This window comes from Paralichthys olivaceus, chromosome 19 (assembly GCF_024713975.1).
Source record: "Paralichthys olivaceus isolate ysfri-2021 chromosome 19, ASM2471397v2, whole genome shotgun sequence".
Taxonomy (NCBI): Eukaryota; Metazoa; Chordata; class Actinopteri; order Pleuronectiformes; family Paralichthyidae; genus Paralichthys; species Paralichthys olivaceus.
Genome location: NC_091111.1, coordinates 13,509,173 through 13,522,019, shown reverse-complemented (window position 1 = coordinate 13,522,019; position 12,847 = coordinate 13,509,173). Strand labels below are relative to the sequence as shown.

General features: G+C 41.9%; 1 protein-coding gene across 2 annotated transcripts; it reads right to left on the bottom strand.

Annotated features, from left to right (window-relative positions):
- Nucleotides 1–4,704: 4,704 nt before the first annotated feature.
- cd164 (CD164 molecule, sialomucin) lies at nucleotides 4,705–12,634 on the bottom strand. Of its 2 annotated transcripts, XM_020097430.2 has the most exons (6): nucleotides 12,318–12,634; nucleotides 11,560–11,631; nucleotides 6,338–6,406; nucleotides 5,867–5,989; nucleotides 5,520–5,588; nucleotides 4,705–5,419 (listed from the first exon to the last, which is right to left on the bottom strand). In XM_020097430.2, exons 1-6 carry the CDS (start codon nucleotides 12,385–12,387, stop codon nucleotides 5,244–5,246), a joined length of 579 nt encoding a protein of 192 aa, XP_019952989.2. In that variant the 5' UTR covers nucleotides 12,388–12,634; the 3' UTR covers nucleotides 4,705–5,243. The 2 variants fall into 2 exon arrangements, with proteins under 2 accessions (XP_019952989.2, XP_019952990.2); XM_020097431.2 differs by lacking the exon at nucleotides 5,867–5,989 and having other exon boundaries at nucleotides 12,318–12,556.
- Nucleotides 12,635–12,847: the final 213 nt, after the last annotated feature.

Sequence of the window (12,847 nt, the reverse complement as noted above, 5' to 3'; positions counted from 1 at the left end):
ACACACAAGAGAGAATTCATGGAGCGGTCGTCCAAAAAACATTATCTCCTGAAACTCTCTGGTTCTGGGAAATTGAGCCAGCTGGGGACTCCAGGCTGCTGGAAGAAAAACAATCTGTTCAGCACAAACACACTGAACGTACTGTCCACACTCACACACACAGACACACACACACACACACAGTTCAAGAATGTGTTCATCCGTACACACTGTGACACACACACACAAGCAATACACACACTCGCTAACATTTCCTTTAGAGATTTTGCTACATAAGCAGAACCTCGCTGCATGTGACCCTGGAAACTGACCATGTGTCCTGTCAGGAACAAACCAGTGAACACTCAAGAGAGTGGAAAAACAACGGCTGGGGTCTTCAGTTTCAGATCCCAGTGAACAGTTTGAATATAAATGAACAGAAACGGTGTGCAGTGTCAAGGCTGTGATACACTTTGCACCTGTTAACTTTCATCCAGTAAATATGGAGGTTGTGTCATTTACTAACTGTGCAGGGAAGTGAGCACCAGTTCAAGAGATTTTCAAACAAATAAACTTTTAACAGGGTCACTTAGACTTCTGTAAAAGCTGTGACTACATACTGTAAATGACTCTGCGGCCAACAGTATACGTATCGGCCAAAGGGGGGCACTAGTGTCTCCATAAACTACACTGTATTAACAGGTGGAGCGTGGTCCTCAATTTGTTGTAGCTTGTGAGGCCTCAAAATGAAGCAGTGTCTATTGGTAACCTAACAACATATATTATGGCCTTATGGGGATGAGCTGTGAGTGGTTCCCTCTTGGATTGGTTAATTTAAGGGCTGAAAAATAGGTACAATACATCAAACTTATCAAGAATTTCTAATACAGGATGCAAAATATGTTATTTTGATCATTACAAACTTATGAGACTGTAAGTTGGACAAGATATTTAAAGGTTTCGCTTTGACCTCTGGGTGATTGTGACTTTTTCTCAGTTTCCTTGTTTTAAAAACCAAACCTTTAATAATTGATGAAGAAAATCAGCAGATTGATCCATAATCCAAACAATTGCCTGCAGCCCTGTACAAAAAATTGCTCAACCAACTACAACGATAACTCCTGACACATCAATACATGAGTAATGATAATCTAATGATAGTGTTTAAAATAGTGGAACAGTTACTGGGGCCATTCCTTTTTTATTGAATACATTTGCAGTGGTCTGATTAGGTGAGCATAAACATCCAGTCTGATTCTTTGCAAAGGCATCAAAATATAAAGATTATATATATATATATATATATTGCTAGTTTAAGATGTTGTAGGTAAGAAGTGATGGATTTTGGGATATATGTCTATACGAGTATGAAATGTATCTTTTAACAGGACACCCAGTTGACCTAACTACAAACAGAGCAAGACAAAGCAAAGCCTGAACTTGATACCTTCTGTTGTCCGGGCAACTAGATGTTCAATTGTAACCATGGGGATGGAGCCTTTCCGCAGAGCCCCGGCTGTTTGTCCCACTTGTGATTTGTCATGTAAATTACCAGCTCCTGGAAAGTTGACACTGCTTAAATAAAGAGGTGAATGCAGTCATTTGTTTAACAATATTCAAACTTTATTGATTCAACATTGTGAACCTAAAGGCAACACTAGAAAACAAGGCAAAAAAAAAAAACGAAAGGTGTTTTTGAGGTGGAAATAAAAAAGCGAAAATAAGGGCACAGAATAGGCACAAAACAATTTGGCGGCACCTGCGAGTGTCTACTTATTGATGTGTGTGTGTTAAAGTGGGTTTGGAGCAAAGCAGAAAATTCGTACCTACAAGACTGATGGCCTATTTAAAAAAAAACACATGGCACTACATAACAATGAAAGCCACAAAAGCAAAAGGAGGGAATCAAAAAAGCTTTTTACTCATCGCTCTTGAAAGTGAACACTGCGAGACTGAAAACCAATACGAGAGCCCTCCATGACCAAGAAGAATTTTTATTTAAAAAAGGAGGAAAAAAAACAAGCCATTCAATGTGATAATTGAAAGTTACATCCAGAGTGGAGTTCAAGTTATTATGTGATAGTTTGCATTATGAAGGAAGATGTTGCAGCAAAGAACACCAGAGGTCTGGAGCTGGGATCAATGAGCGAGTGACGAGTTGTCGAGGACGCAACCAGGCCACATCTGGCAGGAAATCTTTTTGCCAAACAATAGCCGATCACGTCAATTTGATATTATATATATATCTTTTATGCTTTGGGTCAAAACATAACATAAGTTTCAGAGTACATCCAACAAATCTTCAGTTTTCAACCTGATAACTTCCCAGACAGCTCGTCACTGAGTGAATGCTCAGTGGATCTGATCAAGGACTTAAGGCAAGACGAGAGTGACAAGACATAATTAAGCAGAATACGACACAGAAAACCACTTCACAGGGGTCTGAAAGTGCTGAGTCCCATTGGTATTTAATAGGTGTGGCATAATCACCTTCCAACTACAACTACACTGTTTATGGATATCAACTGAATAAGGCACTTTTCCTTAAGAGGTGCAAGGATTGAGTGACTTGTAGGAGGAAGCTGCACAGAAGCAGCACAATGGACGTCTATTGGTATCCATGGATAACAAACGTGTTTTGAAACACCACAATAATGTCAACATGTGATGTGACGCTGAGGAATGCAGCTACCATGTCGAAAGCAAAGAGCACTGTGACTGGAGTTAGTGGTCACTCAATGGCTTTGTTTAACTCAAACATCAAGTTTGGGGGACGAGGGGGACTCCTCATGCAGGGGGGTGAAAAAAAGAAAAATGGGTGCAGCTAAGGCAAAACTTTGTAGCCTGCTCTTCTCATACATGGGTCTTTGGGCTGTAGCCTAAATGCCACTAGGTGAGTGTAGGTTAAAAGGCGTGTCGATGGTGAGCAGCAGAAAACATGTAACCCTACATGATGCGAGCCAAAACAAACAGGAAAACAAATCTGCTCTCATTAATTTAGAATTCCTCGTGATTATACAAAACTAGGTGAATATTCATCCATTATCTAGTGAATATTCAAGAAGAGTATTTATACAAGCAACCGATTCTTTTTTTATATTTTGGTTGAACCACGGAAAACATTTCCAAAGACAACGTTACAAAACAAAGCTTGTCAGTCCAATGTTTAAACTCCACCATGCCAAAACTGAGGACTTTGGCTTAATGCACACTGTTTCAAGGCATTCTTTCGACTAGCATATGGGCAAATCACAAATAATCAGAGTGGTTTTTAAAGTGTGTCCAACCCCTTGAGAATAAAATCACAACTCCAAGCATTCAGCATGCAATAATGAAACAAAAATATTCTTGACGAGCTTCTACAAGCAAAACTGTTCCGAGCAATGCTCCTTCATGTAGCCTTTTCCTTACGGTGAAACCTAGGAAATAAACATTAGCAGGATGTAGCTATGTACAAGAGAGACAACAAGAAAAAAAACATCACACTAGCTAATCAGCGACGTCGACATGAGCCTGGCCGCTTAGTTGTTGCAATTTTGCACTCCATCAGAATTCTTCTCACTTGCCTGGCAAAGTCAGGAATCAAGAGGTGCAACGCTCATTGGACCGAACCACGGTCCGACACTTTGACCTCGACTCAAGTTTTTAAATTAAGCCCAGTACATTTAAAAAAAGGTGCACTCAAGGATTCACAGCACCTAACAGCATCTTGAAATATCCTCACCGTCTCCTGTTTTTACATTTAACACAATTTACATTGAGTCCTGGAGCATGAACAGTGAGATGGGAGGATGTTTGGATGCAGCGTTAGGAGCTAAGAACCAGAGAGTACCTTTAAATCTAATTATCATCTACTTTAACAAGGTCACAGTCAGTGAGAAGAAGACCATGCACTGAGCAGAGTCTTCTACTTATAGGGAAAATCTTCAATCTCGGCTGATCGAGGCCCTCGAGTGACAACTACCTAACACTTCGACAGTAAAAGGCTCTTCAGTCCAGCTGGGATACTTCGGACTGAAGAGCCTTCCCAAACAAACTCATGACAACACTCGGGGGCCTCGACCAGGAAGACGAGTCCTCCATTTACGTCAAACTGGACATTAAAGGCACTTCACTGCTCATCACTGTCCACATCAAGAAAGGTGCACGCCATTTTCTTCAAGCCCCTCCACTCTATATTAAACAATTAATAACACTTCTGAAATATTCTACAATCGTTCATTTTCACCCTTTTCAGGGTACTCCGCAGAAAGCAAGGGGCAGCTCCACGTGGGTAAGGTTTGATGCCAGTAAAGATCAGAAGGGGGATCAATGGCTGGGGAATGAACTCAATACATAATTTATTGCATTGTGCCGCTCCATTGGCAGTAAGTGACATTTTAACAACTCTTATTGGGTCAGAGATTTCCACTGGGAATTCAACTGCAGAAAACGCACTGCACTCCTAAATGCTAAGGGAGATGTCCATGGAAATAAGACTGTTTACTAGAGGGATCGCCGTTGTTCCTGATGATTGGGTGTTGCTTTGTATTCCCTCTTCAAGTAACCCCACCTCTTTTACATAATTTATGAACACATATACAGGATATAGCTGCATTGGGGGGGGGGGAGAGAGAGAGAGAGAGAGAGAGAGAGAGAGAGAGAGAGAGAGAGAGAGAGAGAGAGAGAGAGAGAGAGAGAGAGAGAGAGAGAACCTGCCCATGATTAAACAGGGTGAAAGCAATACTGAATCATCACCATCGTCACATTTTAAGAAAAGCTGTGAACTCAAACAGTGTTTCCAAATCAGGAATCGAGAAGATGCTGTAAATGCTACTCCTCCCAAGCATCACTGAAAGCTACTGCTGGTCCCTTTGACTCATGTGGTGAGGAGAGGGGCCGTAAATAACACCAGCCGCCTCAGTTCGCTGGAAAATGGTCTTTCGCAGGATGACTAACAGCATGATGGAGGTGGGAGTAGTGAACACATGATGTAATCCATATGCTCGAGGCTTAAATACCATATCAGTAGGGATCTGTATACTGTACAAGTTGGTGCGTTGTTACTTATCATACATACAGGCATGCGTGGGTGCCTCTATACCGACTACAGCAGCACTAATGCAGGCCGAAATCACAAGTGGCACAAACGTGAAAAATCCCAGCTTGAAAACACTATTTGAGTTCGAGTGTGTGATGAGTGCGTGCCGAGTGGGGAGTCTTCTCCAGGAGTTTAGAGTTGGCGGGGACGGGTCTAGTGATGCCGAACCAACCGAGATGCTGCTTCAAAGGGTGTGGTAGTTGCGCTCCTTGGACTTGCAGAATTTGTAGATGAAGAAAATCACCGCCTGCAGGCCCAGCACCAGGACTATTCCACCGATGAAGCTCGCGGCATCAAAGGTCGAGTTCTTTTGAGGGGCAGGGGTCGGGGAGACCGTCGCATGGCTTGTGGTGGTTCCGGCTGTGAAAGCGAAGGAGATCGGAGATGAGATAGTCTGGTTTATATACATTTACAGGGCAGAAATAAAAAGGTTCTTGCACTATCACACTGTCAGACTTACTTGAAGTAGAAGATGTAGTGGGGAGGGAGGTGTTACTACTCGGAGTGGTGACAATAACGGTTCCATTTCCTGTAGTAGAGTTAGAAAACATACATTAACCTTGACCCCAGTACGTTGATTTTAATATTTTCAAGTTGTAATCCTTAAACTTCAATTTCTGGCCGATTTGGTAAAGAAAGAGCAATAGTAATGAACTCTTTGTTGTCGTCATGTCATGTGCACTTGAATGTGAGCTTGTGCATGCAGGATTGTAACTTTAAAATATCTTAAAACTCCTTACAACCATTTGAAACCTTGTTTACAGAGCGACGGAGACGGCAGCCGGGAGGTTTACCGGCACTGGTTACCTGTGGTGGACTGAGGAGCGCTGCTGCTGTTAGAGGCGGTCGTGACAACAGGGGTAGAAGGGGTTGTAAGGGGTTTGGCAGTAGTCAAAGCCTTGGGTGTTGTAGGAGGAGGAGGAGGGGGAACTGGACAGAGAGCCAACACCAAGACAGGTGGTAATGGGGAAAAGCAAGAGACACCAACCAAACATCAATGTTATGCACAGAAACAACAAAACACCCCCTCAGGTGAAATAATGTTACATGTCTCTTGGACACAAACAAAGAAGACAGAGCAAATGGTCCAAAACACTGAAACTGACACCTTTGTTAGAGCAGAACTAGATCAAGCAGAATCTGCAAAAAATTGTACTCATAAATTTTTTTTCCACATGTATGAAGCTGCTGATTCTCTTGGAGCCTAAATGAATTGTTAATAAAAAACGAATTGAGTACGCGCTTTCATATTCAGAGCCACTATGCTGTTAGACTTACCTGTGCAGGTAGCGTTGGAGCAGGTAGGGTCTTCTGACAGAACAGTTGCATTGCGACAGCCAACATATGCTGAAACAAACAAAAGTTTCATGAATTAAAGAGGATGATGAATTGATGCCACATGATATTGTGATGGTGATGAAGTATTGGCCGGACTACTGACGAGGCGTTTCAGACTTTTACCATATAAAACTAAAATAGAATCATTAGCTCCTTTAAATGTGTGATTTATTCTTTAAAGAGCAAAAACTGTTTACTAAATTCCTTTAAATTCAACCGTAACCTTGGTAATCTGATGGTGATCCCACTCAAGTGTCACAACGCTCATTATACCGCTCACAACACAGAACTGTGCTTCTACAAAACACTATGTTATGTCCACTCCAGGAAGGTCAGAGCCGTCACTCACAAAGGTCCACATCCTGCAGCTGAGAGGACGACATCCCATTCATCCTGCTGCCCCATCGTTACACTTGATTAGTTTAAGTTGGACACGTTTGGGTTTTTATCTCATATGAAAAGAAAGATCATAACTCCACAAACAGGGCGAATACAAAGAAAAGACCAGTGGTGGGATTTCAGATCATTTCAATGTAAAAGTAATCAATTACAAGTAAAAACAGAGGATTTAAAAGATTACCAAAATAAAAGTACAGAAAAATGATCAGCAAAATGTACTTAAAGTTATTTGTCATGCAACAGAGTGTCGTCTGTCATATTACTTTTTGTTTAATGTATAAACAAGGTGATTTAATATTGCAGCTGGCTGAGGTTAATTTAATTTTAACTTCTTTATACATTGTCAGGAAATGTAATTGATTAAATGTATTTTATAATAAATACATTAAATATATTTTGTGTTTACCTGCAAAATAATGTTAAATAAGTGTAAAAGTAGCATAAAATTGAAATACTCCATCAAATACTGAATTATTGAACTGCATTCAAGTACTCCTCTTGAGGATAATGTAAGAGAATACATTACACCACTGCATTTTCCTGCTCTGCTGAGTCATAGTTTGATCCTCTAGATGTATGCTGTTTTATTTTCTAATCTGTTTACTAATTAACCACAACAGGAATGGACTTTGCCCTGCGATGGAGTCTTGCCAGTCCCAAATACACCAACAGAGGACATCAAGATACAGACACGGCAATGATATAATTTCTCTAATTCATCTAAAAAAACATTTATGAAATCAACAGACTTATTAATTAACAATAGTGAGATTTAATTGCCAACTAGTTGTCAGTTTTTTTTCCAATGGAACAACTCGGCCTGTGCGACAGTGTGGAACTCATGATTCATGACACGTCAGCTCCTTGTGACTATAGATTCTTTTCACACCCAGTTATAAGATATTTACTTTACTGCCATTATGCAAACTTGACTCGACTGCTGCTAGATTTTATTGCAATCTTTACTACAGACATCCACACGGCTCAGATTCGATCAGGTACATTTGTTTTAACTGGTTAAAGCGGAAACAAATGGTCGAGTTAAGGATTGACAGAAAATAAACTAGAAAAGAGATTTCAGGGTTTGATGCTTTTCTTGAACGTGAATGTCTTTGGGTTGAAGGACATTTTTATTTGAAAAGTAATTTGCCTTTAACACATCTCTTCTTCTGAACACAAAGGGATGACTTAATACTACTAAGAACCTCACTTAGTCCAGGACTTAAAAAATCATCAGAATCCAGTTTTGAAGTTTCTGGACATGGACGCAGCAACGAGAAGCCGGTAAACTCATCTTTGCCTTCACTTGTCTCAGACCTCTCTGGAATGTTGTTATGCAGGTCTTGAACCTAAAAGTGAAAAGCCCATTTCTCAAAAATAATGGTTGAATCTGGCGACAGAGGAGGAGGCCATTGACATTTTCTTTGTGTTGATTTCCAAATCTCTAAGAGCATACGGGGGCATTATCATCTGAAACACATCATCAAGGGAGCAGAGTCCACTCAGTGTGGTGCACCTGGTGCTGCAAAAGGCATCCTCTTCCTGTTGTATGAGAATACACACCACACCTAATGTCTCCCACCAGATGGCCACTCATAAATTGCAGACACACCGACTTCGACATCAACTTCGGGTGCAGATGACAAAACAACAAATCAAAAGGCCAAATTATTAGTATGTGGAACTCATCATCTCACCATTTTTAAGGTGTTTGTTGGCTACTACCACTGTCACTGGGAATCCCTGCCTAATGATCTGAGGCTCTTTTTAATCACTTCCTAAAATATATCTTCAAAATTATGTATTTAATTAATTCTAGCATGCCATTTTATTACCTATTTTACATGAGTTTTCACTATTTTCCATTTAGCAGGAAGGGAAATCAGCACCAATGGCCTCAGACTTTTTTAAACTCAGGAAGGGAAACCTTTTGTCTCGTTCTGTGATTTGGCTCCTTCGAGGAAAAAGTAATTCTGAAAGTGTTGCCTTTCTGACCTATATAAATACAACCTCTCTTTCTGACATTTACGTACTGTATGTTCAAACTGTGAGGAGGGTTTGTTTCCACTCTCCAATGGGTCAGAGGTCTGTTATCTTGCAGGCAGCTGTGAAAGGTAGGACCGACTCTCACCCTTTTCCAAGCTGGTGACATCCTCATCACCACGAGGCATGTCAACGGCTTCAAGTCGGAGGTGTGAGTGAACGCCTGAAGGGCCAGAAAACCACCTCAGGGCTCCACAAGCTTTGTCACAAAACACAGTGCGTCCAGTACAAACGTGTGTGTACACGTGTCAAGTTTGTCGAGTATCTAAGCAATGGGCTGCGACGCAACACGCTTGTTTACACAAAGGTCCTAAACCAAAGATAAATCTGGTAATGACAATGTTGTAGGCGTTAGCCAGCAGCGGCCGTGTGGTTACGCTGTGCTTCTGCAAGGACCATCTCAACTTGCCACAGCCGACTGTTCCAGTTTGAGCAGAGTTCATATCGAATAGGTGATCCATTCTTGAGCTTGTGAAAGTCTGTAGTCTTACATTTGTGTGTGTGGTGAAATCAGCACTGCGACTGCCTGTATCCTGTGTGGTTAGGGTGGTGTGACTTGTTTGTACTGGTGTGTAATTGCACTGAGAGTCTTTGGGAAGCCAGCAGTAGAGACAACAAACTTTCCAACATGAACACGCTTAGAAAATGGCTAAACGAGGGTTTAGTGAAACTTAAAAAAGATCAAATTCAAAAAAACTGCTCATCAAATCTTTTAAAGAAAGAAATGTATGTAGAGAATATACGAATTAAAAGATATCAAATTATAATAATCTCAGTAAGAGATTGATATTTTAGTTTTTAATTTACATTTTTGTTTCTGTGGCTGTGGGATTTAATTTCCTCCTGAAGTACATTGACCTTAACCATTCCATCCCCCTTGGCTCAGAGATGATGTAAATAATTGTCATCTTGCCTGTCCTGTTCAACCACTTAATGAATCATTAAGTGGTGCATCATCATAGGACCGTTCAAAATTCAGAGACAAAGCAGGAGGGAGGGTGGGGTCACCAAATCTCAACTCGGCCTTGTCCATAGGGAATCAAAGCTTTTCAGTGGTGAAGTTGTCAAACATGTCAACTCCGATGAGAGGTAAAATAACTGGTGCTTGAGTTTTAAACTGATCCAGGAAGTGATTTTGGATTACTCAACTTAACAGTTAAGACAACACAAGTTACACAATCTTTACCTCTTCAGGCTTAATGACAACTAAGCCCAACCTTGTCTTTAACTGCACCCGAGGCCTAAATTATGAGAATAACAAGGCATGTGTAACTAATCCGCTTTTCTATCTGCTCACTGTTTCCTCTCCTGCCCCCTGTTCCCCAGCGTGAGGATATTGCCGGCTTCCTGCCACACATCCCCTCGCTTCCTCTCCTGCTCATCTTCTTCACAATCACACGAGACCTGAGCGCGTCTCATACTGAACTGAGACAAACCGGCCAGATATATTCTGTCAAACCAACGATCACACAGGTTTATCACTCAATTGTATTAATACCTGCTGAGTGAACTTGGGTGACAAAGCTGAGATTTATCTGAAGTGAACTTGTGACAGACCTGCAGATAAGACAGTGTTGACTCATCTGTTTATTATTATTATTTCCAGTCACTGAGAACAACACTATAACAAACAGCTCCTCTCATGCAGCGCATAGAGAGCAGTTGACACAGGAAACAACCCGTGGTACAGAATTGATATAGCAACATCTTTTAAGGAATATATGCATATTTCTGATCACAAACAGCACACTGCAAATTAATGAAAAATACCACGGCAGCATATTTCTCAATGTGCCATCTGTAGTAATGTCTGAGAGCTTTCTCATATTCAGAGAACTTGTGTTTAGACTGATATTTCCATTAACATAATGAAATTACAGAATGGCCACACAGAGACATAAGCAAAGGGCAGGAAAAAAAACACAATCAGACATAAGTGAGACTTTAATGTCCAAAAGATATGACCAACTAGCTTTCGGTCATCTGCATTATAACAAATTATTTACTCTGGTGAGAAAAAGTGTTGAGTGGATGCAATCTCCCAACCTACACAACTCACCCTACAAGTCATTGCATTTTGTTGAAATATTGGAAAACACTGACTGATACTTCAAACCATTAAGAAGAGCACGGACAAAACAACGAGTTCCTCATGAGAAACCATCCCCACTGTTTATTGTGTGTTATTTGGATCTGAATCAAATTGCAAACACTCATAAGCACCGCTTTGTTTCATCAAGATCCAAGAATTATTTCCTGGGAAATCTGTGAAAATGTCAAAAACACACTGGCTCGCAATGTTAAAGAAAGAGATAAGAAAATGGATCCAGACCTATATTAACTAGACATGACCCACCCCTCTACAAAATCTCATGGAAATCCATTGAGGTTTGATTTTGCGTAATCCTCCTAACTAATAAACCAAGGCTGGGGAAAACTTCACATCCTTGGCGGAGATAATAATCTACTCCCACACCAGCATGTCCAGATCCACAGAGCCTGTCCGCGTTGCCAGACAACTCCGGCACAGCTGCGTCTTTCAGGATTTATAGGAAATTTAGATCATCTAAAAGTCAGCATCCACTGCCATACATTCCCTCCATACCCAAGAATCATGTCTCCAATCAGCTCAGCTGTCTGGACAATTCCCTGGCACACAAAGAGCAACCTGTGCCTCTCCGTCCACAACCTGCTGCCACACATTTAACACACATACTCACGTGTTGTGCAGTTGACCCACAGACAGTCTGCAGTGGCTGTGCACGTAGCACATGTCAGGCCGGAACATTTATCTGCAAAGAGGACACATGTATTAGATTTATGTAGAGTTGGAAAAAGGGACTTTACTTCCTGCATGTGGTAGAAAACGAAAGTAGATGTCCAGAGGCTGCTGTGGAGTCGTGTTGCAAAGGAAATGAGCTGATGACTAACAAAGTGAAATCTTCCATCAAACCACATAAGATAACAAAGAGTCATGGATTTTAAAGTGAGGCACAAACATAGGCTGTATAGAGGGCACAACAATGGGTGAGGCGTGTGTCATGAAGAGACTGTTACATAACAAGTTGATCTGGTCTGTGTGACCTGATCTACTGGATCTCACACACACACACACACACACACACACACACACAATGTGAGTTTAAGTCCCTCTTCTGTACATGCTAGGTGGCTAATGCATTAGCTGGTCCTCACAACTTGAGGTCCAGCGTGAAAACAAATCTGTCAAGTTGCTCAAACGAACATGTTATTGATTGTGAAGCTAAAACAAAAAGGGAGGGAGACGACAACTGTCCAACAACGAAGCGACACGTCTAATTGTCTCTGCCGTGGATGAAAATGGAGGCACACGCCACAGGGAAGTTACCACCGCTGCAGTCGGCGGTGTCTTCCCCGAGCTGTGGGGGGGGGGGGGGGACACCGCCGGGGGCTGCGGCTAGCCGCTAGCTCGGCGCCGAGAGAGGGGTCGCAAACTTACCGGAGTCCGCATCGGCTGATGCGACAGCGAGAGCCACGACTGCGGCGAAAACCACCAGCTTCACGTACATGACTGCGGACAGATCGCTGCTCTGCCTGGAAACGTGTGTGTCCGGGTGGGGAAACGTCGAGAGCGACACCGGGGGACAGGTGGAGGTGCTTCAGCCTCGTCGTCAGGGTCCGCTCGCTGCTGCTGCTGCTGCTGCTGGATGTGTTGATGGTGGTGGTGAGATCTCCACTTCCTACTTGACAGGTCATGTGGCACTTTCTCAAGGGGAGGAGGAGGAGGAGGACGTGGGGAGGACGTGGGCCACGAACACGTCGAAAGAAAAGAAAGAATGAAAGAAGAGGATGTTTGTTGGTTGATTCTGCACAATCATCCTCATCAGGACTTTGCTTTGACTTCCGTTCATCAACCTTATCAGCTTCAACCATGAGAAATTCATTTCTAACCTTCATTCTAATGACAAATATTCTTGTAACTTCATGTCTCAGTGGAGACACACATCGGTCTCTTACTCAAACCATAAC

Excerpts from the sequence above, each read along its gene's own strand:
- cd164 (XM_020097430.2), bottom strand. The coding sequence starts at position 12,387 with ATGTACGTGAAGCTGGTGGTTTTCGCCGCAGTCGTGGCTCTCGCTGTC. Across the intron at positions 6,407-11,559 it reads GTGGGTCAACTGCACAACAC|CATATGTTGGCTGTCGCAAT; the intron begins GTGAGTATGTGT and ends TGTTTGTTTCAG. Across the intron at positions 5,589-5,866 it reads CGCTCCTCAGTCCACCACAG|GAAATGGAACCGTTATTGTC; the intron begins GTAACCAGTGCC and ends ACTCTACTACAG.